Raw genomic sequence first — 27,516 nt, forward strand, 5'->3', positions numbered from 1 at the left:
GCGTAATATTTTTTCAATAAAACAGTATTTTGCAGTTAAACTCTGTCTCCTTGATTCACGGCGAATAAAAAATCATCACAATTGAGATAGGGCGGATGGGCGGGCTTACATTTTGCCTTTTTGTTTTAATATGTGTAGACTTCTTTTCACAACAAGAAACTTAGAACATGTTTCTTATTGTAAAAAGATGGATATATATATTAAGAAAAAAAAAGGCAAAATATAAGCCCCGCCCACCCCTCCTATCTCAATTCTGATAATTTTTTTATTCGTCGTAAGCTGAGGGGCGGAGCTTAATTGTAAAATCCTTATTTTTCCACGAGAAATTACCATGTGAAATATGTTCTTAAGTAATCGTGTTATACAAAGAAAACTAAAGTATTAATTAAAAAAGAAAACGAAAAGAGAAGCCCCATCCATCTGTCCCGATCCGAATCGTGATGAATGTTTAAATTAGGTTAGGGTATGGAAATAATTTTCATTTCTTTGATTAAACCTTACGAGCCAAAAATCAAACTTGTCAAATTTTGTTTTTCGATTCATGTATGATTTTGGTTAGTAAAGGGGCGACAACCACCCAGGGAATTTTAAATTCGCTGTTTCAACATTAAATTTTCTGTTTTGATCTTTACATTTTTGATTTGTTGTCATTTACTGGTTTATTATTTAAAGAAACGAACAATACTTACATAGCCTACCCTAACTAAAAACTTTTTGATGACTCATTCCAAGGTTGTTTTTGGATTTTTTCTCAAATGGTGGCGAGTTTTTCCCATTTCTATAAGTATTTTTGCGGCGGATTTTTGTGTGGAGGGCCAAAGTGTTTCGGTATAAGAATATACTGAACTGGTTACTTTAAATTAGTATACCGGATGACTATTAATCATTGAAGCAATTTTTTGTGTTGGCAGTTCTGAATTATTGGCATCCGTGCTACTAAGTCAGCTGTCATAAATGTCGCTTTGCCATCACAAAATTTTAAAAAGGTTGTCAACCTGACAAAAAAAATCACAAACATTGATAGTCACTCAGTATTAAACTACAAAATTAGATTCTAATATAGACAAATTCACGAAAGTAATAAATAAAAAGAAGCAGCTATTTCGAACAATATTTAGTTTTTTACTTCACAAATTCAATAGTGCCAACATCATATTTAATATCCCTAGAACTGATACTACCACTCAAGGGACTACAATATGTAAAAGAGCAGAAATTTTGAAATTTTAGGGCAGTAGATAAATTATAAAAAAAACACATGTTGTTGAAGTGTTCGTTATCGTCCAAGCAGTTCAACTTTAAACCCAAAAAACAAAAAAACCGTTTTGCAACAAAAAAAAACTAACTAATTCAATAAAAAACGGTTTTTCTGAATAATTGCTTCAATACGTCAGCTTACGAAAATAAACGAAGTGTACTTGTTTCCAATGTTGGTCACTGGTGGGGGAAGTGTTTCGCTACTAGAGATCTCTATGGCGCATCCATCGTGAACTGTCAATCCTGTCAACGTGCTAACTCCACATAACCTCACAAGTCCCAAACCACCACACTACCACCACAAAATGGGCAAAAAACGAAAACTCCTTCAACAAAACCAAAACGAAGACACCGAATTCGACCCGCCCCCGAAACACTTCGTCGTCAACCACTTGAAAAACCAAGAAAAGCGTCTCATCATAATCCTCGAGGGGGCCCAACTCGAGACAGTCAAAGTCGGCAATAAATTCGAACTGTTAAACTGCGACGACCACGCCCACATATTGAAGAACTCAGGACGGGTGCAGTCGTCGTGTCGCCCCGACATCACCCACCAGTGTTTGTTGATGCTGTTCGACAGCCCGCTGAATCGAGCGGGTTTGCTACAAGTGTACATCCACACGGAGAACAACGTCCTCATAGAACTCAACCCGCAAACTCGAATACCTAGGACTTTTAAACGGTTCGCGGGTTTGATGGTGCAGCTGTTACACAAATACGCCATTCGTGCCGAAAACGGACCCAAATTACTCAAAGTGATCAAAAACCCCATTGTGAATCACTTGCCTGTGGGGATTAGGAAGTTGGCTATGTCGTTCGCGGCGAAGCAAGTCACGGAGTGTGAAGAAGTGGTGCCCAAGGATGAAGATCCGATTGCGGTGGTTGTTGGAGCTATGGCTAGAGGTAGTGTGAATGTTGACTACACTGAAGACACGTTGTCTATTAGTAATTATCCCCTTTCGGCGGCTCTCACGTGTACTAAGTTGTGTTCGGCGTTTGAAAAGGCGTGGGGGATACTTTAATTTAATTTAATTTAGTCGTTTTTTAAAAATATATTTTGTAATAAACAAAGAACAATAAAAATTACAGACGAAAATCATCAGAGGGTATTTTTTCAACAAACAATTCTAATATCCATTGTAGAGGACACACTCGTTTCGTATTCCTGGGGCAATGATGATCAACATAGAGGATTAATAACACCAAACACAGCAACACAAGAAACAAAACATAAATCCAAAACTTAAACCTGGAATTCTTAGCGCTGAAAGTGCACTGATAGAAACGACTTTTTTTTAATTTGCGCATACTTTACTTGCAACTCACACCATCTTCATTAAGGAATGAAGAGACGGGAAAACGCTTGACTTGCAACCTTAAGGCGCTATTTTTTCTGAATAAAAAATCAGTCAATTACACACATAGAATAATCTTAAAGAACATACTTTGGTTAAATAAATATTTCTTCCAACTTACTCATTTAATTTTTTATTTTCTTGGCTCAAAAGCGCCACGTAGTTGATTGCTACTCTCCAACAATTCGCAGTTCTTTGGTCTGAGTGAAGCACGCCGCATTGGACGGCCACTTCAAATACATCTTTACTTATATTTTTCATTAATTTCAAATGGTTTACAACTTCGTTCACGTTGTTTCTACTCTGACTGAGCAAATGCAGCGCGTAGTTCAAATGCGAAAAAAAACCTGTAGTCATCTGACGAAACTTTTCTTGTTCACTAGAAATTCGTTTCTGTAAAGTCTTGACATCAACGGTTAATAGCAGTGCGAGGGTTGCAAACTTTTCCTCCCTTTCGCTCTGAGATAAATTTCTAAAACAACGAATTTTGCAACGAAAGTAAGTCATTTTAGCCACTCACCTTAAATCAACGGGGTCGATTTCCAGATTTTCGAAACACGAATCGCTATCGAACGACAAAGATTCAACCTCTTGCGCAAAGTCAGAAATGTCACTTAAGCAACTTACGAAAGTGTCGCTATTTATTGTAAAGTCTGCATGTTCGTGCTCCTCTGGATGATCAAACTCAACGTTATGGCTTGGAAATTCATTCCTACAAAACAAAGTGACTCAAAACGTCATAGTAATACTACGCGTTACCTGGTTAAGTCAACTTCAGGTGGATTTAATACAGCCAGGTGTTTACTGCGCATGTCGTGCATAAATGAAATAGCCAATGAAATGTATCTTTTCAGAAGAATCATTTCGTTCTCCAAATCTAAGGTATCTTCACTACATTCAAACCGCATTTGTCGGTCTGGGAAGTCATACTCAAGGTTGAAAAACTCATAAATACTAATCAGTTCCCTGGAAAGTGTCTCAATTCGTACAAAATATTGTTGCTGTAGATTTTTGAAAAATCCAACCTATTACATACTACATATTACATATTTTATAAATAGGTTGAACTTTTCATTGAACAGCATTACGTGCCTTCGCAACTCCTCGTTACACGACGAAATAAAAACATCGACACTAGCGACCTCATTCTGCTTCCTGAGTGTCCTAATCTCAGTCCCCTTCTCCACCAACTCATCCTGGAGCTGTTTCAACGAAACCCGGTGCAGAGCATCTGAATCCACCAAGTACTTCTTCAAGTGGAACTGACGCACAAGATCAGTCTTTAACTTCGTTTCCAGATGGCACTGATTGTTCAGCAACAGTTCGTTTTCTAGACGCAACTTCACAGCAGTGTTTGCTTCACTCGCCAATTTATTGATCACACTGGAGAGATTTTCGTTCAAATCTTGATTCTCCGACTTCACAATCGCGATTTCTTCTTTTACGAGTTCCATTTCCGACACTAAATCCGAATTTTTTAACTTCAGAGCGTCCAAATCTTTCAGTAAAGCATTTTTCTTGGCTAGCAGCGCCTCGAAACGGCGCGTTTGCTTGTCAATTTCCTCGCGCTGAGATTCCAGGTGCGTTTTAATACCCTCAAACTCCATGCATTTATCTTGATATTTGCGCGTCAATTTTGTGTTGATTGCCCTCTCGCTGCACAAATCTTTGACAGTTTTTTCCTGTTTTTCCAGAAGTCGGTCTATTTTCATCTGCTGTTTTGCGTAATTGCATTTCCGTTCTGGTTGTTCCAGAGACGATTTCGTGTTTAGATCGTCGTCAACTTGGACACTTCTACTTGTCGTATTTTGTTCAGTTTGTGTACTTTTCGCTTCTTTGAACAACTGTTCACACACTTCTTGCTCCAAAGTTTTAGCCACGTACTCTAGATTCGTTTTCAGATTAGTACTAATGGACTTCTGTTTGATTAAATTGTCTTCCAAATTAGTCAATTCGTCTGTCAAATGTCCAATCGCGCTTGGTTTTTCTTTCAAAAGTTCCATTTCTTTTTTCATATTTGTAAGCGCTTGGTTTTTTTCATTCAGCTCGTTTTTCATTTCTCTAAGTGCTTGATCTTTCTCTTGAACTCTGAGCATCAAATCTAGATATTCTTTCTTATAGTCTTGAAGTTCTTCATTATCTTTGGACAACTGCTTCATGTTTTCCCATAGATGGTTCTTCATGTCTTCTTGATCTTTCACTAATTTATGCAACCGGCCAAGTTCGTCTTCAGACTCGTTTAATCTGATGCATGAAACTTCTGCCAACTCGTCTTTCAAGGTTTTAGGTGAAGTTCTGCACGCCGTCACTGCTTCCAAAGAGCTACTCAGTAAATCAGGACCGCCATTGCAATTGAAATTTCTCCTCAATGGCGTGTCTTTCAATGGACTACTGGTACTAAAGTCTCTAATCATCGGAGTAATAGGGTTAGCCAATTGGTTTAGCAACTTTGGAGTATTAAAAATATGTTGGAAACTACCACCCAGTGGCGGCTCTTGTGCAAGAGCTGTGCTATTGTGACAAATATTATTTTTGATCACCGCTTCCAAATCGTGTATTTTTTGTTTGAGCAATCTGTGTTCATTGACATAAAAATTTAAAAGATCCGCCTTTTCCTCTAACTGAGATTTCACGTCGTCGATCAGTTCCATTAGAGTTGATATTTCTGTGTCTTTCTCGTCAAGCGAATCGCGCATATCACTCAACGACTTTTTATCTTCTTGTTTGACTTTTTCTAACAATTGCAACTTATTTTTCAAGTAAAGGTTCTAAAACGAGAGAAACCCATTACCATCTAGTCACCAACACCGCAATTTACCACCATTTAGGTTTTACAAAACAACATACAATAAACATATTTTTTTCAATAAGTATAATATACCTCATTTTCAAGTGTACCAATTTGTGCAAGATACACCTGCTGTTGTTTATCGCTACTAGACAACATCCTCTCCAACTGTTCACACTTCTTGTAATCCACATGAATTTCTTCCCTTATTTCTTCACTCTGAACCGCTTTCTGACGTACAAGTTCACTGCGCCGCTCTCTACAACGTCACCTTACAAAAAATCTCAACAACAAAAAAACTTGCTTATTTTGCAATTTCTGGCTTTTTAAATCTGACAGCAGCGACTCGTTTTGGTCCTCGCAGGCCGCCAACTGCTGCTTAACCAAGTCCAGCTCTGACGTCACCTTGTTCAGTTTCAGCTTCAAATCAGCTATTTGTTCTTCAGCCGGAAGATTACTCTCATTGACTACTACAACAACACAGTGATAACTACTACCTTTCTAGGAAAACTGGCGTACTTTTGTTGTTGTTGTTGACACTGCAGCTGCCGGAAATTTGCGACAAGTTTGGGCTGATTGTCTGACTGAAACTGAAAATTCAATGTACGATTACCCACTACTATCACACTATACTTGACGGGAAAATCCGATAAGCTGTTATTGATATCGTTCTCTTGTATATTGGCGATCCAGTCGCTCATGACTTTTTGAAAAAACGTGCAATCTATGTTGGGGTTTGTACTATGGGGGTCAAGTTTGGACTGCAGATCGACGAGTTCTCGTCTAAAACGTACTGTACGAGTTGGTATAAAATGACAAGCGGAAATACTTACGGGTTGTTGGGCATGTAAGGTTTTATAACGCTTATCAATGAGGAGACTTGAACGAGGTTTGTATTAGTTGGATCACAAGACTTGTAAATGTAGTCGATGATGTTATCCATCGTCTTGGTCGATTTTATAACTGTGATAGAACACTAACAGAACTAGAGGGGACAATCACAACAACTTGTTTTTAGTGTTTTAAATCCATTCACGAAACGTGTAATCGCGTTTTGTTTAAATCGCACACAAAAAAACATTTAAAAAGGAGGCAAGTTTCACGTGCTTGACGTGCGCATGCGTGTTGCCAACGTCGTCGCACAAAAAACGAAAATAACTACATTTAGGCGCAAATTATCATTTATTAATCTAATAAATAACAATATTTATTTTAAAGTGTTTAATTTTGGAATAACGTTTCTGCTAGGAATATTTTTGTAACATCATCAATTAGTAAAAAATATGATTAACCGTCAGTGGCGCCATCTACACCATAATGGAAGAAAGACGACGCGAAACGTCTACAAAAAATCGATTTATTATTGCAGATAACACCTGGCTGTGGGAATCGAATCACGTGACAAAAAAGGATGTGTAGGACTGAGTTACAACGCAAAAGTGGCTTAAATATTTCATGTATTTCAATGTACAATACACATTGCAGAGTTCAATCGCTCGCAGAAATATAAATATAAATATTCAGTTCAAGGGTTGGACTCTTGTAATTCTACAATGCTTAATATTTACCAATATTATCACAATTAGGTCAAGTGCCAATACCTATTGAATTAATTTCAAACTGTCCTGCTAAAAAATGAATTACTCGTCAGATGCTTTGGCTTTAGTAGAATACGGTACAGCAATTTGTGTCACTAAAAAATAAATATCATGTGTAGTAAGAATTTAATAAATACTGTAAAGCTCCTACAGTTTTCGGATTCTTATGTTAATAGAAAATGGCACCATTTGAAACTCTATATAATAGTTATATTAGAGAAATAGATCTATATAAATATCCTGATCATTAATTAGTCAAATCCTAATCAGAAAAAATATTTTACAAAAGACTTATCTATTGTCTTTTAAGGATTACACGCATAATCTTAAAAAAAATAAATCGTACGAAAATATAGTTTATACAAATTTCTTATCTTAATGGTAAAATGTCACACATAATTGTTATTTACAACACTTGTTCCTTAGAAACTATTACACATTTTCATTTTTGGGTAAGGTAAGTAGGAAGAAGGAACTTTTTTTAAGTTTTAAACTTACAAAAAAATTCAAGTAAACACATTTTATATATTTCTTTCCATGAGCACAAAAGGGAAACGCACATGCCTTAACTTTGGATGACCTAGAAACAGCAATGTTTTAGAAACAAAAGGTTTGACCAAAAATTTGGCTACAAGTACCAACACAATAAATACAAAAAAATCTGACGTCAGTTTGATTATTATTAAATTAAATCTTCGTGATTATAGAGACTTTACTCCAAATATTTACAAGAGTATTTCCGTCGATCTGAGTACACATTTTACAAAATAAAAACGACTGTTTATACATACCCCCACTTAATATCTTTTTTGACATCTAGTAACTAGAATCCTCGATCCAACTGGGACGCAAGTAATTTAAACCTTCTCCACTTTTCGTCAAAGAAAACTCGCCTTCTGTTTCCAAAACGATTGTTTTTATTTCAAAAATGATTATTACACAACTTAGAAAATAATGATTTACAGCAAAAACGAAAGCTCCAACGTAAAGGCAAGTACGAAACAAAATCGCAACGTAACGATAATTTTAAACATTGCCACTATATTTACAAAAATAACAATGAAAATGACTCTTTTATGTACACTCGTGGGAAAAGAAAAAATTAAACTAACAGATTAAAATATAACTTCAAATAAAACGAAAGCAAATTTAGTTAATATACACCTCCCATCATTACATTTTTCGCTGGTTCAGCTATCATTGCACAATAGTTTATGCTTTAAAGCTATAATCTATCAATTACACATAAAAACCACACTTGTATTTTTCTTTCTTTTTGTATTATCTTTTTTTTAAACAACAAAATATTTACCCACAAAATATGTATCACACAACAAAATAACAACACCAAAATTGAAAAATTCTTCGAGTGCCGTTTGGATTTGTTGCTTTTGTTTTTGAATAGAACGATATTTCGGGATAAAAATCATTTAAATATAAAAATATTGTTATAGTTGTAACAAATGGAAGGCACATGCTCGGTTCAACCGGCGTGTTTAGACAGATTCAACGGCATATCTGCAAAAAACACACTTTATCACCACGTTTCTTCGTCAAGACGCAACTGACATTCCCGAAAAAATCTACTTTCTCAAAAAACAGTATTTTCGGAAATCCCAATTTTTAACAATAGCGGAAATTCGAGATTAATTCAGATTATTATTATTACCTGTGATATTATCATCTCTGTGTTCTAAGTCCCTAGGGGGATCCGCAGCCCAAGAACAGGAAGGAGTATCGTGGCTCATTTCTATGGGCATGGGAGGAGTGTGGTAGATTGGTGGCATTATGTAACCCCTTCCATAAACACCTGGACCGTAATATGGAGGAAGAGTATACGGGTACATGTATGGTGGTAAGTAAGACGGATGAGGGTACGAAGGGTAACCTCTTTTATCAGCCTGCTGCAAAAAATAAAATAAATTAGAAAAAACTGGCTATTTTAAATTATTACGGAGTCTGTTTCCAGAAGCTGATAAGATCATAAATCATGGCACAACCGGTGCCATAATTACTAAAACAGAGAAACCGGGAAGTGTATTTACCACACTACGCTACACATCAAACATCTCACCCAACACTTCCTAAACGCAATGAACGTAGATGTACGAATTAGACCATATCAAGTGCATAAAGCGTGTCAATTGGAAAACTTTTTTACAGTACCATCGTTTTCGACTTTCTTCACTAAAAACAAAGAAATGACGACGTATGCGAATTCATTTGGTCTAATTTGAACTTTAAATTTAACAAGTTCTTGGACCACCATGTAGATCGGTTTCTACCAGACCCGTTTAATATTATTAATTGGTTGCGGAAAACTAATAATTTTTAAACTCGCTGCGGGTTTACCTTAACCTTTTAGACCGCTGGCCATAAAGTAGCCTAATTTATTGAAACTTCGAAAATCGAATTTTTATTAATTTTTTGCTGAAAGTTCTACTCTTATTTCTACTATGCTTAGTTTTCAATACATCCCTTGACTGTTTTTATCAATGACATTCTTATCTTCGATTTTATTTGACGACAATAATCTTCTTTGTCAGATTTATCCATCCACGGATCGTTAAATGTCAAAAAATGATTGATGTGCACAACTTCAATCTATTGTAAAAAAAATTATATGCAACACAAAGAAAAATTGTGCTTGCCTTTTTATAACCACGTGTCACCCATTTTTTGGTCAACGACTGAATTGGAAACACTCAAAAGTCACACCTCCTTGACAGTAAAAAATTGCAACTGTACTTAAATAAACAAACAACCTTATAAATTGCCCTCTCACCATAAAACAAATATTTTGGCAGCAATTTCTGACGAGTACAAACGATGTACTCGTGTTCCAAAAACTGTTCAATTACTGTTGTCTAAAACGGCTTGTGCAATTTAATAAATAAACCACCAGTTGGCAAATTTTAGCACATTTACGATGTTGAGAAAATTAATTCTAAGCATCGCCATTCATTGGCAACCCTGACATGAAATTCTTGAGGAAAATAGCGACGTTGCCATCTGTTCACAAAATGCCTTGACATAACGCAATTAAATTTTCATGCATAGAAGCGAAACGTCCCGAAATTTCTATTGGTTTGTGTAAACTAGTTGTCTTGGCGTGATTAATATTTATTGGTTATGTCGTTTCCTTTTCCTACTTTGGTTGACTGCATTCCGATGTGTGCAAATTTATGTGGATCGATCAGAGAAAATTTGACGAATTTTTGTACAATTATAACCGAATTATCGGTTAACTACGTGTCCAATAGTCAATGTAGAAAAATATTGCAGTAAAAAATCAAGGCGGATTCATAAACCACAGGTATAAAATTATGTCATTTTATAAAATTTAAACAGGATTAACATTGTGGGTTACTAAAAACAAAAACATTTTAATGTGTTTCATGGCCGATCCAGTCCAAGGTTACTTGGCTCCGCGGCACTTAATAACTGTACCTTTGTTACCTTGAGTGACACATTTTGTACCTCGAGTTTTGAATCTTTCAATACCGTTTAAACGTCATCGCCGTTAATAATAATGTAACGGATGCACCAAATCCAAAGGTTATTTTCGATTGTTTCCCAAGACCGCGCATACTTTAAGAAATTAAAATTTTCCAGTCTTTTAAAAATTTTTTACGTACCATCGCATTTTCAGATTGAATTAAATATTAAAGCAAAAAGTTCGTTCAAAAATTTTAACGAAATGGAAGTTCTAGTTATATTAATAAGTATATTATTTTTTTCGATTTTTGTTTTCTGATAACGTTTCGTAAATAACACTCCCTCAGCTTTTTTGACTAGACTTTTTCAATTCTTCAATTTTTCTTTTTTTTTTTGTTTCATCAGAATTTCGATTTGCAATTTTTCGAAATTTTAAGGTTAAATTTTTCAGTTTTTCAATTTTCTAATTTTTGAATTTTGCAATTTTTCGATTTGATTTTCTCGAGTTTTCAATTTTTCATGTTTCCTGTTTCTTTGATTTTTAGATATTGTAGTTTTTCGATTTAAAATTTGTCGAGTTTTCAATTTTCAATTTTTCGTTTAGGTTTTTTATTTTCTTCATTTTCACAATTGTTCGATTTTCAAAGTTCTGATTTGATAATTTTTTGTTTTTCAATTTTCCATTTTGTTTTTGTCTCTTCAATTGTACCATATGCAATGCAACTCTTGGAGTTTTCATTTTGAATTTTTCAGTTTTTCGATTTTACAATTTTTGAATTTTATAATTCTTTCTTTTTCCAATTTTGATTTTTTTCAATTTTTTATTTCTTCAAATTTTTCGATTTACGATTTTTGAATTTCTCCAATTTCCTGTTTCTTCGATTTTTAGATTTTGCAATTTTTCGATTTAAAATTTGTCCAGTTTTAAATTTTTAATTTTTCAATTTTTCGTTTCGGTTTTTTAGTTTCTTCATTTTTACAATTGTTCCATTTTTTCATGTTCTGATTTTATAATTTTTTGTTTTTCAATTTCAATTGGTTCAATTTTCCATTTTTTTTTATTCAATTGTAACCTCTGCAACTCTGCGAGTTTTCATTTCTAAATTTTTCAGTTTTTCGATTTTCCAACTTTTGGATGTTTCAATTTTTCATGTCCTCAATTCTTCGATTAGCAATTTTTCATTTCGGTTTTTATTTTCTTAATTTTTTTCAACTTTTCGGTTTTCAATTTTTCGATTTTTCAACTTTTACATTTTTTAAATTTTCGTTTTTTGATTTACGATTTTTCTAGTTTTTATTTTAAATATGTACATATTGATGATGGTAATTTTTCAAATATTTCACTTTTTTAATTTTACGATTTTAGAATTTTTAAATTTTTCAAAATGATTGGATTTAAAAAAACCTTTTTCATTATTTCGAGTTTTCATTTTTCAGTTTTTAATTTTTTTCGATCTTCCAGTGTTGCACTTTTTCGACTTTATAATTTTGACGATTTTATAATTTTTCGACTTTATAATTTTTGGGTTTTCCAATTTTTCATTCGATTCGTTGTTTCTTCTTTCCAATGTTTCGATTCATTATTTTGTTTTTGGATTTTAAGTTTTTGCAATTTTTTAAATTAAAATTTAGTTTTCAATTTTTAATTTTTCAATTTTTCGTTTCGGTTTTTTTTTGTTCGTTTTTACAATTGTTCAATTTTTTAATGTTTCGATGTTACAATTTTTTGTTTTTCAATTTTCAATTTTTTTTGTGTGCAGGTCTTTGAGTTTTCCTTTTTAAAATTTTCAGTTTTTCGATTTTTCATCGAACTTTTGGATGTTAGTTTTTAATTTTCTTTACTCTTTAATTTACTCTTTATTTACTCTTTAATTTTTCGGTTTTCTTATGTTCTCATTTTATAACTTTTCTTTTTTCAATGTAAAGTTTTTAAATTTTTCAATTTTTTGATTTGCAACGTTTGGGTTCAATTTTTTGTTGCTTCAATTTTTGATTTGCAATTTTTCTGAATGTTTCACTTTTTTAATTTTACGATTTTAGAAGTTTTACAATTTTTCAATTATTAGATTTTAAACCGTTCATTTTTTTTAATTTCTAGATATTTGGTTTTTCAATTTTTCGATCTCCCAGTGTTACACTTTTTCGACTTTACAATTTTGACGACTTTATCACTTTTCGATTTTACAATTTTTGGGTTTTCCAATTTTTCGATTCGATTCGTTTTTTCTTCTTTTCAATGTTTCGATTCATTAATAGCTTTAGATTTTTAAGTTTTTCGATTTTTGGTTTTTCAATGTTTCAATTTTTCATTTCTTCAGTTCTTCAGTTTACAGTTTTTCGAATTTCCGCTTTTTCTATTTTTATAATTTTCCAATTTTTTCCTTTTTTTGTTTTTCGATTTTAAAATTTTTCGATTTGCAACTTTCCGGTTTTTAACTTTTCGATTTTTCAACTTTGAGATTTTTTAGTTTTTCGTTTCTTCAATTTTTGATTTGCAATTTTTCTAATTTTTATTTTCAATATCGTAATTTTTAAAAATTCACGATTTTTCAATTTCTGGATTTTAAAATTTTTCATTTTTGAATTTCTCGATATTTGGTTTTTCAATTTTTCGATGTTTCAGTGTTACAATTTTTCGATTTTACATTTTTTGGGTTTTCCAATTTTCCCATTCGATTCGTTTTTTCTTCTTTCCACTATTTTTTTTAATTTGTAAGTTTTCGATTTTTGGTTTTTCAATGTTTCAATTTTTCGTTTCTTCAGTTTTTTGATTTTGCAATTTTTTCGATTTTTTAGTTTTTCGATTTTAATTTTTAGATTCTTCAATTTTTCATTTTTTTTATTTCATCAGATTTTATATTTGCAGCTTTTCGAGTTTTTAAGTTCAAATTTTTCAGACTTTTAATTTTCCAATTTTTGAATTTTTGAATGTTTAAATTTTCCAATTTTTCGATTTGAGTCTGGAGTTTTCAACTCCATTTTTTTATTTTTTCAATTATTCGGTTTTTCAATGTTTCAGTTTTATAATTTTTCGTTTCTTCAGTTTTTCGTTTTGCGATTTTTCAATTTTTCATTTTTCCTGTTTTTTGATTTTTTAGATTTAGTAATTTTTCGATTTTATAATTTTCTGTTTTTCTATTTCAATTTGTCCAATTTTTCGATTCGCAATTTTTCAATTTTCCATTTTTTTATTTCTTCAATAATAATTGTATCATATGCCAACTTATAGTTTCCATTTTTAAATTTTTCAGTTTTTCGATTTCCCAAGTTTTGAAGTTTCAGTTTTTAATTTTTCAATTTTTCATGTCTTCAATTCTTCGATTTGCAATTTTTCGTTTTGGTATTTTATTTTCTTTACTTTTTTCAATTTTTCGCTTTTTCCATGATCTGATTTTATAACTTTTTTTTTCAATGTAAAATTTGTCAATTTTTCAACTTTCTGATTTTTTAATTTTTCGTTTCTTCAATTTTTGATTTGCAATTTTTCTAATTTTTATTTCAAATAATAATAATGATAGTAATTTTTCAAAGTTTTCACTTTTTTAATTTTATGATTTTAGAATTTTTCGATTTTTCAATTATTGGATTTTAAAATTTCATTATTTCGATTTTTCATTTTTCAGTTTTTAATTTTTGAATTTCTCGATATTTGGTTTTTCAAATTTTCGATCATCCAGTGTTACACTTTTTCGACTTTACAATTTTGACGATTTATTTTTTTTTATTTTACAATTTTGGGGATTTCCAATTTTTCGATTCGATTCGTTTTTTCTTCTTTTCAATGTTTCGACTCATTAATTTTTTTAGATTTTTGATTTTCCAATGTTTCAATTTTTCGAATTACCACTTTTTCGATTTGCAGTTTTTCATTTTTATAGTTTTCCGATTTTTCAACGTTTTCCTTTTTTCAATTTTTCAATTTTTAATTTTTCGATTTTTCAACTTTCAGATTTTTTAATTTTTCGTTTCTTCAATTTTTGATTTGCAATTTTTCTAGTTTTTATTTGAAATATGTAATAATGATGGTAATTTTTCAATTATTATTGGATTTTAAAACTTCTTCATTACTCCGATTTTTCATTTTTCAGTTTTAATTTTTGAATTTCTGGATACATATTTGGTTTTTCAATTTTTCGATGTTCCAGTGTTACATTTTTGACGATTTTATAATTTGTCGATTTTACAATTTTTGTGGTTTCCATTCGATTCGTTTTTTCTTCTCTCCATGTTTCACTCATTAATTTTTTTGGATTTTTGGTCTTCGATGTTTCAATTTTTCGTTTCTTCAGTTCTTTAATTTTCAATTTTTCGAGTTTCCACATTTTCAATTTTGCAGTTTTCCATTTTTATAGTTTTCCGATTTTTCAATTTTTTTTCATTGTTATAGTTTTTAGATTTTTCAATTTTTCGATTTTTAACTATTCGAATAAAAAGATGGAAAAATTGCAAAATTGTTAAATTGAAAAATCAAAAATGAAAAACCAAAAAAATTAAAATGAAAACTAAAAAGTGGAAATCAACAACTTGAAAAATTGAAGAAACAAAAATTGAGAAACTTAAAAATCGAAAAAGGGCAAAATCGAAATATTGAAAATGAACGAAATTGAAAAATCGGATAAATGAAAATCCAAAAATTACAAAATTGAAAAATTTTATAATTGGAAAATCGGGGAATTGAAAAATCAAAGATTGAAAATTGAAAAACGGAATGAAAAAAATTATAAAATGGAAAGAAACACTGAAAAAAAATGAAATGAAAAAACAAAAAGAGACCACTTTTTTCGTAGTCTAGAGGTCATCAAACGTCGAAAAACTCCTTAGCTTAAGTTGAGTGAAGCCCTCCGACTTACCGAGAGTTCGATGGAACGCAACCGATCGACGCTCTCCGAGTACCAGCGATCCTCCGACGAAGGCGAGCAGTACTGCGGCTGCGCGATCGACGCGTTAAAGTGACTAGGGGAATTACTCGGCGACCGTTTCACATTCCGATCCTCCGCCAGCAGTGACGTGATGCTGTAGCTACAGTTGCGCGCCGGCTTGACAGCGCCTCCGCCGCCGCCGACGTCCTCCGTCGTCCCGTTCGCGGTGACCGGACTCCCGAACTTCGCCGGCGTCTTGTTCCTGCTCCTCTTCAGGCACCCGTCGTCCGTTTGCACTTTGTCCTTTTCCATTTCGCGCAAAAACCTCTTTCTGGGCGAGACGACGGCGACGTCCGCGCGCGACGCCGCCGCCGTCGTCGTCGCCGCCGCCGTCGACGTTCTGTCCAACAGGTTCTGCACGATGACGAGCAAGGAAGCACGGACACTTCGACTTTTACAGTTATTGTTTGTGGTCGTGGACGCACCGTCTTTTGATGTCCTGTCACTGAACACGACGCGGCTGTCCTTCTCGGGCAGGGCGGAGTACGGACGCCTGGACTTGCGGCTCTTGGCGGCGGCGGCGGCGGAAGAGCGCTTGTGCTTAGGCCGCCAGAAGAAAAACGACAACTCCTTGGACTGGTTGCGGCGCGGAGACGGCTGCTTCCAGGAATGATCGCGCTGCCACGGAGATGATTGGATGGAACTGTTGTCATCTGAAACTACAGTTTATTTACATTTAGAATGTTCGATGGTGATCTGACTATACGAATAGTCTAGTAATAAATAAAAATCGACTAAAATTGTTACAGTTTTGTTACGCAACGAGTACGGAAAGTGACACATTTCGCACGAGTGAGAAAATTCTAGTACGAAATTTACCACAAATGCACGTAAAACACTTTTACTTGTGTTTTATGCACCATTCTTCCTTCGAATTCAAAGAAACATTCTTTGTTTTCAACGTTTATTTTCGTGTTTATTACTGATGAAGTATAAAACGAAACTTTTCATTTTCCAATGTATAGCTTTCTATGAAATACTCGAAAAAGCCTTGTTATTATCCTCGAGACACCAACACTTTCAACAAATTGTCTACGCATTTCAACACCAATGTTGTCATGTTCTCGAATTAAATTTAAACATCAACAAACTTTTGGAAACAAATAACGTGGCAACACCGCACCCAAAGATTAATATAGGGGGTATTTCAAAGATAAGGAGCCACTCTAAGTAATGCAACTGTTTTATTTTGTGAAAAATACAAAAACAGGTTAGGTCAGGTCATGTCAAGTCAGGTCATGTCAAGTCAGGTCTTCAATTTTTTATTTGCAATTATTTGTTTGTTTTTTTATTTTTTCAATTTTTCGGTTTTTCAACTTTTACATTTTAAATTTTTCGTTTCTTCAATTTTTGATTTACAATTTTCTAGTTTTTATTTTAAATATGTAATAATGACGGTAATTTTTAAATTTTCTATTTTTTTTGTGTGCAACTGAGTTTTCATTTTAAAATTTTCAATTTTCCAACTTTTGGATGTTTTAGTTTTTAATTTTCTTCACTTTTTTATTTTTCAGTTTTCTTATGTTCTCATTCTATAACTTTTCTTTTTTCAATGCAATATTTTTCAATTTTTCAATTTTTAGATTTTTTTAATTTTTCGTTTTTTAAATTTTTGATTTGCAATTTTTCTAAATGTTTCACTTTTTTTTAATTTTACGATTTTAGAATTTTTACAGTTTTTCAATTATTAGATTTTAAACCGTTTTCATAATTTCGATTTTCATTTTTCAATTTTTGAATTTCTCGATATTTGGTTTTTCAATTTTTCGATCTCCCAGTGTTACACTTTTTCGACTTTACAATTTTGACAATTTTATCATTTTACAATTTTTGGGTTTTCCAATTTTGCCTTTCGATTCGTTTTTTCCTCTTTCCACCATTTTTTTTTATTTTTAAGTTTTTCAATTTTCCGTTTCTTCAGTTCTTCAACTTACAATTTTTCGAATTTCCACTTTTTTTATTTTGCATTTTTTTCCATTTTTTTAGTTTTTCGATTTTTAATTTTTAGATTCTCATTTTTTTTTTTTTTGGTTCATAAGATTTTAGATTTGGAGCTTTTCGAGTTTTTAAGTTTAAATTTTTCAGATTTTCCAATTTTTGAATTTTTCAATTTTTAAATTTTGCAATTTTTCGATTTCAGTCTCTCCAATTTTCAACTTAATTTTTTTATTTTTTCAATTATTCGGTCTTTCAATGATTCAATTTTATAATTTTTCGTTTCTTCAATTTTTCGTTTTGCGATTTTTCAATTTTTCATTTTTCTTGTTATTTCGATTTTTTAGATTTAGTAATTTTTGCTATTTTTTGTCTCGGATTTTTATTTTCTTCATTTTTACAATTTTACGATTTTATAATTTTCTGTTTTTCAATTTCAATTTGTCCAATTTTTCGAATTGCAATTTTTCAATTTACCATTTTTTTGTTTCTTCAATTGTACCATTGAAGAGTTTTCATTTTTAAATTTTTCAGTTTTTCAATTTTCCAACATTTGGATGTTTTAGTTTTTAATTTTTTTCACTTTTTTATTTTTCAGTTTTCTTATGTTCTCATTCTATAACTTTCCTTTTTTCAATTTTTCGATTTTTCAACTTTCAGATTTTTTTAATTTTTCGTCTCTTAAATTTTTGATTTGCAATTTTTCTAAATGTTTCACTTTTTTAATATTACGATTTTAGAATGTTTACAGTTTTTCTATTATTAGATTTTAAACCGTTTTCATTATTTCGATTTTTCATTTTTCAATTTTTGAATTTCTCGATATTTGGTTTTTCAATTTTTCGATCTCTCAGTGTTTAACTTTTTCGACTTTACAATTTTGACGATTTTATCATTTTTCGATTTTACAATTTTTGGGTTTTCCAATTTTTCCTTTCGATTCGTTTTTTCCTCTTTCCACTATTTTTTTTCAATTTTTAAGTTTTTCAATTTTCCAATTTTTGAATTTTTCAATTTTTTGATTTTAGTCTCTCGAATTTTCAACCGTAATTTTTAAATTCTCATTTTTTTTTTGGTTCATCAGATTTTAGATTTGCAGCTTTTCGAGTTTTTAAGTTTAAATTTTTCAGATTTTCAATTTTACAATTTTTGAATTTTTCAATTTTTTGATTTTAGTCTCTCGAATTTTCAACTTAATTTTTTTAATTTTTCAATTATTTGGTTTTTCAATGTTTCAATTTTATAATTTTTCGTTTCTTCAATTTGTCGTTTTGCGATTTTTCAGTTTTTCATTTTTCTTGTTATTTCGATTTTTTAGATTTAGTAATTTTTCGATTTAAAATTTCTCGAGTTTTCTATTTTTAATTTTTCAATTTTTCGATTCTCTAATGCTATTTTTTGGCTCGGTTTTTTATTTTCTTCATTTTTACAATTTTACGATTTTATAATTTTCTGTTTTTCAATTTTCCAACTTTTGGATGTTTTAGTTTTTAATTTTCTTCACTTTTTTATTTTTCAGTTTTCTTATGTTCTCATTCTATAACTTTTCTTTTTTCAATGTAAAGTTTTTAAATTTTTAAATTTTTTGATTTGCAACGTTTCGGTTTTCAATTTTTCGATTTTTCAACTTTTTGATTTTTTTAATTTTTCGTTTCTTAAATTTTTGACTTGCAATTTTTCTAAATGTTTCACTTTTTTCATTTTACGAATTTAGAATTTTTACAGTTTTTCAATTATTAGATTTTAAACCGTTTTCATTATTTCGATTTTTCATTTTTCAATTTTTGAATTTCTCGATATTTGGTTTTTCAATTTTTCGATCTCCCATTGTTACACTTTTTCGACTTTACAATTTTGACGATATTATCATTTTACAATTTTTGGGTTTTCCAATTTTTCCTTCCGATTCCTTTTTTCCTCTTTCCACTATTTTTTTCAATTTTCCGTTTCTTCAGTTCTTCAATTTACAATTTTTCGAATTTCCACTTTTTTGATTTTGCATTTTTTTGCATTTTTTTTAGTTTTTCGATTTTTAATTTTTAGATTCTAATTTTTTTTTCTGGTTCATCAGATTTTAGATTTGCAGCTTTTCGAGTTTTTAAGCTTAAATTTTTCAGATTTTCAATTTTCCAATTTTTGAATTTTCCAATTTTTAAATTTTGCAATTTTTCGATTTTAGTCTCTCGAATTTTCAACTTAATTTTTTTATTTTTTCAATTATTCGGTTTTTCAATGTTTCAATTTTATAATTTTTCGTTTTGCGATTTTTCAATTTTTCATTAACTTGTTATTTCGATTTTTTAGATTTAGTAATTTTTGCTGTTTTTTGTCTCGGTTTTTTATTTTCTTCATTTTTACAATTTTACGATTTTATAATTTTCTGTTTTTCAGTTTCAATTTGTCCAATTTTTCGATTTGCAATTTTTCAATTTTCCATTTTTTTGTTTCTTCAATTGTACCATTGAAGAGTTTTCATTTTTAAATTTTTCAGTTTTTCAATTTTCCAACTTTTGGATGTTTTAGTTTTTAATTTTTTTCACTTTTTTATTTTTCAGTTTTCTTATGTTCTCATTCCGTAACTTTTCTTTTTTCAATTTTTCGATTTTTCAACTTTTAGATTTTTTTAATTTTTCGTTTCTTAAATTTTTGATTTGCAATTTTTCTAAATGGTTCAGTTTTTTAATTTTACGATTTTAGAATTTTTACAGTTTTTCAATTATTAGATTTTAAACCGTTTTCATTATTTCGATTTTTCATTTTTCAATTTTTGATTTTCTCGATATTTGGTTTTTCAATTTTTCGATCTCCCAGTGTTACTTTTTCGACTTTACAATTTTGACGATTTTATCATTTTTCGATTTTACAATTTTTGGGTTTTCCAATTTTTCCTTTCGATTCCTTTTTTCCTCTTTCCACTATTTTTTTCAATTATTAAGTTTTTCAATTTTCCGTTTCTTCAGTTCTTTAATTTGCAATTTTTCTAATTTCCACTTTTTTGCTTTTGCATTTTTTTAGTTTTTCAATTTTTAATTTTTAGATTCTGATTTTTTTTCTCGTTCATCAGATTTTAGATTTGCAGCTTTTCGAGTTTTTAAGCTTAAATTTTTCAGATTTTCAATTTTCCAATTTTTGAATTTTCCAATTTTTAAATTTTGCAATGTTTCGATTTTAGTCTCTCCAATTTTCAACTTAATTTTTTCATTTTTTCAATTATTCGGTCTTTCAATGATTCAATTTTATAATTTTTCGTTTTGCGATTTTTCAATTTTTCATTTTTCTTGTTATTTCGATTTTTTAGATTTAGTAATTTTTGCTATTTTTTGTCTCGGTTTTTTATTTTCTTCATTTTTACAATTTTACGATTTTATAATTTTCTGTTTTTCAATTTCAATTTGTCCAATTTTTCGATATGCAATTTTTCAGTTTTCCATTTTTTTGTTTCTTCAATTGTACCATTGAAGAGTTTTCATTTTTAAATTTTTCAGTTTTTCGATTTTCCAACTATTAGATGTTTTCAATTTTTCGTCTTCAATTCTTCGATTTGAAATTTTTCGTTTCGATTTTTTTGTTTTCTTTACTTTTTCAATTTTTCGTTTTTTCAGTGTTCTGATTTTATACTTTTTCTTTTTTCAATTTTTCGATTTTTTATTTTTCGTTTCTTCAATTTTTGGTTTGCAATTTTTCTAGTTTTTATTTTAAATATGCAATAATGATGGCGGTTTTTAAAATTTTTTACTTTTTTAATTATACGATTTTAGAATTTTTCCATTTTTCAGTTTTTAATTTTTGAATTTCTCTATACATATTTTGTTTTTCAATGTTTCGATCTTCCAGTGTTACACTTTTTCGACTTTACAATTTTGACGATTTTATAATTTTTCGATTTTACAATTTTTGGGTTTTCCAATTTTTCGATTCGGTTCGTTTTTTCTTCTTCCCAATTTTTCGTTTCGATTTTTTTGTTTTCTTTACTTTTTCAATTTTTCGTTTTTTCAGTGTTCTGATTTTATACTTTTTCTTTTTTCAATTTTTCGATTTTTTAATTTTTCGTTTCTTCAATTTTTGATTTACAATTTTTCTAGATTTTATTTTAAATATGTAATAATGACGGTATTTTTTCAATTTTCTATTTTTTTTGTGTGCAACTGAGTTTTCATTTTAAAATTTTCAGTTTTTCAATTTTCCAACTTTTGGATGTTTTAGTTTTTAATTTTCTTCACTTTTTTATTTTTCAGTTTTCTTATGTTCTCATTCTATAACTTTTCTTTTTTCAATGTAATATTTTTCAATTTTTCAATTTTTAGATTTTTTTAATTTTTCGTTTCTTAAATTTTTGATTTGCAATTTTTCTAAATGTTTCACTTTTTTTAATTTTACGATTTTAGAATTTTTACAGTTTTTCAATTATTAGATTTTAAACCGTTTTCATTATTTCGATTTTTCATTTTTCAATTTTTGAATTTCTCGATAGTTGGTTTTTCAATTTTTCGATCTCCCACTGTTACTTTTTCGACTTTACAATTTTGACGATTTTACCATTTTTCGATTTTACAATTTCTGGGGTTTCGAATTTTTTGATTCGATTCGTTTTTTCTTCTTTCCAATGTTTTGATATATTAATTTTTTTAGATTTTTGAATTTCTCGATACATATTTGGCTTTTCAATTTTTCGATCTTCGAGTGTTACACTTTTTACAATTTTTGGGTTTTCCAATTCTTCGATTCGATTCGTTTTTTCTTCTTCCCCATGTTTCGGTTCATTAATTTTTTTAGATTTTTGGTTTTTCAATGTTTCAAGTTTTCGTTTCTTCAGTTCTTCAATTCGTAATTTTTCGAATTTCCACTTTATCGCTTTAACAATTTTTCATTTTGTTTTCCGATTTTTCAATTTTTTCCTTTTTTTCTGTTTTTCGAATTTTAATTTTTAGGTTTTTCAATTTTTCGATTTTTAATTATTCGAATCAAAAAATAGAAAAATTGCGAAATTGTCAAATTGAAAAATCAAAAATGAAAACTGAAAACCTAAAAACTGGGAATCAAGAACTTGAAAAATTGAGAAACTTAAAATTCGAAAAAGATCATAATCGATAAAACGAAATATGTATTGTAAAATCGAAATATTGAAAATTAACGAAATTGGAAAATCGGATAAATGTAAATCCAAAAATTATAAAATTGAAAAATTTTAAAATTGGAAAATCGAGGAATTGAAAAATCAAAGATTAAAAATTGAAAAACTGAATAAAAAAAAAAGAAAGAAAAACTGAAAAAAAAAGGAATTTATTAATTCAAATATTGATAAGCGGTAAAAGCTAGGTTTAATCTAATTTACAAAAAAAAAAATCACTCCCGGACTCCCACTTATTTTTAACGTCAACCACAATTACGATTTTATATATCATAAAAAAATATACATTTTCTAGTTATATTAACCCTTTTTTTGCCACATGCTTGTGACGTAAGCACAGCATAAGGACTTACACGTCATAAAATGTCAAAAATGCCACTTTTTTGTCAGGAATCAATGTGATTTAATTAAAAATTTTAATACACTGCAGTCGCGCTTCGACAGCTACGCTGACATCTTCTCAGAATTAGTTATATTAAAATCACAATAACAAATTTTATTTTTGTGGTAACCTCTACAGTCTAAAAACATATAGATAACAAGTCACAGTTTAAGAAAAAAAAAAAGATTCATGTGCCGCATAAAAACTCAAGGCAGAATCATAAACCACAAGTATAGCGGTATGCTATTTTATAAAATTTGAATGACGTTTACAAAAAAAAATTGAAGGAACGTCATCAAATTGTTAGTGGGGATGATTAGCCACATTTTGGTTGGCGTTTTACCATCTACATGATAATCCTAATATGCGTACAAAATTAGACAACAATCGGTCAGTAGTTTCGGAGATTATCTGTGTAATAAAAATCAACACACAGGCAAACGACAGACAAAATGGAAACGGGAGACATATTTTTTCGTACTCTTGGGGTCATGAAACGTCGAGAAAACATGAATCCTATCACATTACCTCCTTCCTTTACGCTTGGAAAGTTAAAGGGCATTTTTTAACAATGAAAAAACCTATACCTATAAGAAAAAAAAATTGGTCGAAAGTGGTTTCCACAGAACTTCCCTCGCACCGAAAGTACAATGAAACATATCAAGCGAGAGGGTGGGTGGGCGGAGCTAGTATTTGTTAAGATTGATTTTGCTAAATGACTGAACAATATTAAGAGTAATCACTGGAATGAAAAAGGGGTGGGTGGGCGGGGCTATTCTATTGCTTGGTTATAAACAATTCTGTATGAAAAAGTAAAACTTAGCCCCGCCCACCCACCCGTTCTCTCTTTTTTTTTCAGAAATAAGAAATAAATATTATAGCAAATAAGCATTACAATAAAAAAATTATGATTAACGCTTTTTTTAACAGCCTACGTTCTATTAGTTCCCAATCACAGTTTACAAAAGAACATATAATTCACCCCGCCCACCCTCCCCTGTCTCCATTTCAGTGATTCATTTGATCTAGTTCGAATGAAAGGTGAATCTCAATTGAAGAGAGATAAAATCGTTAGAATGATAACACCGTGTGTGGGCGGGGCTAGTACTTGTTAAGATAAGACTGATTTTGGTAGATGACATATCTTCTAGGAAAAAACAGGGTGGGTGGGCGGGGCTAAAACTTTCTAAGATAGGACTGAACAATATTAAGACGTAGTCACTGAAACGAAGAAGGGGTGGGTGGGCGGGGCTACTGTTTGCTCATAAAACTTGAAAAAAGTTAAATTTAGCCCCGCCCACCTCTTTTCTCCATTTCACTGACTTATTTTATTTAGTATAAAATGGAAATTGAAAAATAACAGCATCATTTTTTGCACATTTTGGGTAAAATTTATTCGGCAAAATTTTGAGATGACGTCATCAATCTTTGGCGGGAATAAACAGATAGATTTTGATTAACAATTTACCGTGCTTACAATAACTTTAAAACATCTGCAAGATTTCAAAGCATTCGGTTTTCAGATTCAAAACTAAATTGTAAAATATTGTTTTATAATTTTGAGTTTTTTCCCAAAAATCTAGACGTACATAATATTCCTAATATACATACAAAATTTGACAACAATCGATCAGTAGTTTCGGAGATTATCTGTCTCATAAAAATCGACACAGAAACAGACAATAGACAAAATAGAAACGAGAGACCTATTTTTTCGTACTCTTGGGGTCATGAAACGTCGAGAAAACATATACATATTAATACTTCCTTGCCTTACGCTCGGGAAGTAAAAGGGCTGATTTTTTAATAATTAAAGAACCTAACCCTAAATGGAATAAACAGCCCCAAGTTGCTAATATCACAAGTACACACACCAAATCTACAACAACACAAGATACATGTTTTCTGATCAATAGGAACGAAGGTTTGTTGTTCACGCGCTTTTAGCTTTTATCGACATATTAAATAAAATTTTTACCAAGTAATCATTTCGTTCAGGAAATTGAAATTGCCTTATTTTGTCAAGTCATTAAATAATTTTCCTTACTCCTTTAAATTTATTTTTTATAAAGTTTTCTATAGAAACAAAATTTTTATAATTATTTTGTATTTTCACGTACATATAAATACAACATTAAATTATCTGTTTCTATTCAAATACATAGTATGGAAACAAAGCTCTCGGAAAAAATAAAAAATACCAAGGTTATTTAGACAGAACTTCCCTAGTCCCTGCATTACAGTCGAACAAATCGAGCTTCGAAAAATTATAAAATTTAATTTTGCAATTTTTTTTTTAAATAACCCCTATAAGTGCGAACTGTTAAACTACAGGTAAAAAAGCAGTTATGCGTCCGTTCAAGTAAGTTTTCCAAAACAAAATTTTATTATGACCTCATCAACATTTTATTTAATTTTTGGATGATTTGATCAACAAAAACTTGTTTCGTTGATTATTTATTTGTCTGTCTAATAAAAATCGACACCAACGACAGACAGACAAGCAGACAGACAGACAGACGAAAAACTCTATTCAGAATACCCTAGTGTCATACGCGCTCTTTATTATTGCTGTCTTCTCTCAGTTTATTTTGATTTACATGTTGATCCTTGTCACTACAGAAGATTTGACTTCAACGACATAATTTTGTTTTGTTTGTTGACAGCCCGCAAGTCATGAATACAAAAATGCGGGAATCCCCTCTTGACATTATTTATTAGAAATAATAATTCCTTCAACAAGTTATTGCCGTCATCACAAAAAAAAATATTCCCACTTACTTTAAATATTGTATTACTATGTACATATCGTGATTAATATACAAAAATCGACAATAAATTTTGTTGAAAAATACACTAACACATCTGATGCATTAGTTGTGTTTTAAAAACCTTCACTTATTTTTTTCCTTTTGTTTGGAGAAATTTAAAAACAAAAAATTATACACATATTTAAAAACATGTCACTTGGGTGTGTAACTCTTCAATGGGAATGAATACCTATACAATTGGAAATAATTTTTGGGAGCAAATTTAAATGGATTCCACCAGACTGTGTCCACATTTTTTCAATAGTCCACAGGAAATGAGTAATCTTCCACTGTAACACCATTGGGACACCTTGTATATTGTCTGTTATAGAAACTTGTCTTATACAAATTAAAACTAATACTTTTCTATGACCATTTATGTAAACATAAAAATTATGTATCACATTATTTATCTCAAATTAAAATGCAAAACTCTAGGACAAAGTTCACTTGGTAATAATAGGAAGAATGTGAAGAAACATACCGCTCAGTGAAGCACTACTCTCCTGTCTGTATGTAGGCGTTGAAGCAGCAGTGCCTTGCGGAGGCCAAAAGGTCTTCCTGGGTACAGACACCCAGGACATCCTCTCACCCTCTCGGGCCCTCTCCAACTCCAAAATGAACTTCCCATCTAGAAAAGAACCATGTAGTACCACCCACAACAATCGGACTTTGCAGGTACCTTTAAAGAACTTGAGCCGTCCCCCTTGCACGTAATTGTTCTTGAGCGGCTCCTCCTTGATAGCCCCATCAGCATTTCCATTCATGCCATGTCTTTTGTGCTTTTCTTCTGTCATTTTTGAACATTTTGTCAAGATGGTGTTCGAAGACTGGCGTGTTTCTGATATATGCATCTCATAGCGTTTCTGCGGAATTCCTCGGCCACACGCGCAAATACACCATATCCGAATACCGAAATTCTTCGGACGTGTTGTCTCATTCCATTCCACCTGCAGCTGACACAACCGAGGATCGTTGCGGTAATTTCACCTCCACTACGCCCGCTGCTGCCACTGAACGCTCGAGATCACATCTTACAAAACACGTCTTCTCCATATTTCGAACATTATTTGCGCCAATCGGACCGTGTTTACCTCCAACGAACGACAACAACATGGACAAACGTACACAGCCTCACTCCATGGGTCCCGTGCTCAAAATTTTGATGATGATGTAGTCGACGGCTCGGTCGGTTTCGTAAAAAGTTCATTCACATGCAGAGTCGACTTTACAGCTGCTGTTTCTTGCCCCTTTTCACCGTGGATCTTGCGTCCGACCGCAGGAGGGAGACGCGATTTTCGTTCTTCGCGAACGAATCTTTGCGTAATTGCCGGGAATTGTTGCTACTTTAATTAACAACAATTTATTTTAAATTGTTATTCGAACTACGCGCGCTGAGAATTTAACGATCGATAACGAAGAGACAGGTTTTGACAGACGATGCACGATGTCGGCAGGACGCGATCGCAAAGGCAACTACGCCAAGGACGGATCGTAAAATCACAAGATGGGTTTTAAACTTTACGGTTTTATTTCAGTTAAATAACAGCTAAATATTTTTATTAGATTTGGCGAGATTTTTGCGCTCTTTCTTCGCTTTTGTTTCAAGTTTTATTACTCATTAACCAAATTTTCAAATTTTATAACCTCTGTAATTACAAAAATTGTGACAATATAGTTAAATGCTCCATAAAAAGATTGAAATCTTGGATCTCTTGCTGTTACTTAGTTTAGTGGTAATTTTAATTCGTGACCAACCTTCTTTGAAGTTACTTCTCTGTTCACTGTCTTTGTTTCTTTTAAACTCACCCATGATGCTTTTAGGAACATAATATACCCTTATTTTTTTCTTATCAACCCACCATATTCTCCCCTCCCGGAATATTCTATGACTGACGTCTATTTT

The 27,516-nt window shown here is 31.1% G+C and overlaps 3 protein-coding genes across 5 annotated transcripts; 1 reads left to right on the forward strand and 2 right to left on the reverse strand.

Moving 5' to 3' along the window:
* The first annotated feature begins 1,480 nt into the window (after positions 1 to 1,480).
* Positions 1,481 to 2,356, forward strand: LOC135124272 (ribosomal RNA small subunit methyltransferase NEP1). Its single transcript, XM_064049215.1, has one exon. It carries the CDS (start codon positions 1,563 to 1,565, stop codon positions 2,277 to 2,279), a length of 717 nt encoding a protein of 238 aa, XP_063905285.1. The 5' UTR covers positions 1,481 to 1,562; the 3' UTR covers positions 2,280 to 2,356.
* LOC135124271 (golgin subfamily A member 4-like) lies at positions 2,286 to 6,556 on the reverse strand. 2 transcript variants are annotated; one of them, XM_064049214.1, is made up of 11 exons: positions 6,234 to 6,556; positions 6,034 to 6,183; positions 5,920 to 5,984; positions 5,705 to 5,870; positions 5,494 to 5,659; positions 3,705 to 5,380; positions 3,372 to 3,578; positions 3,133 to 3,324; positions 2,734 to 3,084; positions 2,573 to 2,650; positions 2,286 to 2,521 (listed from the first exon to the last, which is right to left on the reverse strand). In XM_064049214.1, the coding sequence occupies exons 1-11, from the start codon at positions 6,341 to 6,343 to the stop codon at positions 2,341 to 2,343; spliced, it is 3,342 nt and encodes a 1,113-aa protein (XP_063905284.1). In that variant the 5' UTR covers positions 6,344 to 6,556; the 3' UTR covers positions 2,286 to 2,340. The 2 variants fall into 2 exon arrangements, with proteins under 2 accessions (XP_063905284.1, XP_063905283.1); XM_064049213.1 differs by having other exon boundaries at positions 5,920 to 5,990.
* A 283-nt stretch (positions 6,557 to 6,839) lies between these two features.
* LOC135124273 (uncharacterized) lies at positions 6,840 to 27,049 on the reverse strand. 2 transcript variants are annotated; one of them, XM_064049218.1, is made up of 5 exons: positions 26,293 to 27,049; positions 26,095 to 26,241; positions 15,287 to 16,014; positions 8,668 to 8,899; positions 6,840 to 8,516 (listed from the first exon to the last, which is right to left on the reverse strand). In XM_064049218.1, the coding sequence occupies exons 1-5, from the start codon at positions 26,462 to 26,464 to the stop codon at positions 8,482 to 8,484; spliced, it is 1,314 nt and encodes a 437-aa protein (XP_063905288.1). In that variant the 5' UTR covers positions 26,465 to 27,049; the 3' UTR covers positions 6,840 to 8,481. The 2 variants fall into 2 exon arrangements, with proteins under 2 accessions (XP_063905288.1, XP_063905287.1); XM_064049217.1 differs by having other exon boundaries at positions 8,668 to 8,902; positions 26,293 to 27,046.
* Between the last annotated feature and the right edge of the window lie 467 nt (positions 27,050 to 27,516).

Source organism: Zophobas morio, unplaced genomic scaffold, assembly GCF_036711695.1.
Source record: "Zophobas morio isolate AGI-343-1 ecotype UQ-CSIRO unplaced genomic scaffold, CSIRO_AGI_Zmor_V1 ptg000007l, whole genome shotgun sequence".
Taxonomy (NCBI): domain Eukaryota; kingdom Metazoa; phylum Arthropoda; class Insecta; order Coleoptera; family Tenebrionidae; genus Zophobas; species Zophobas morio.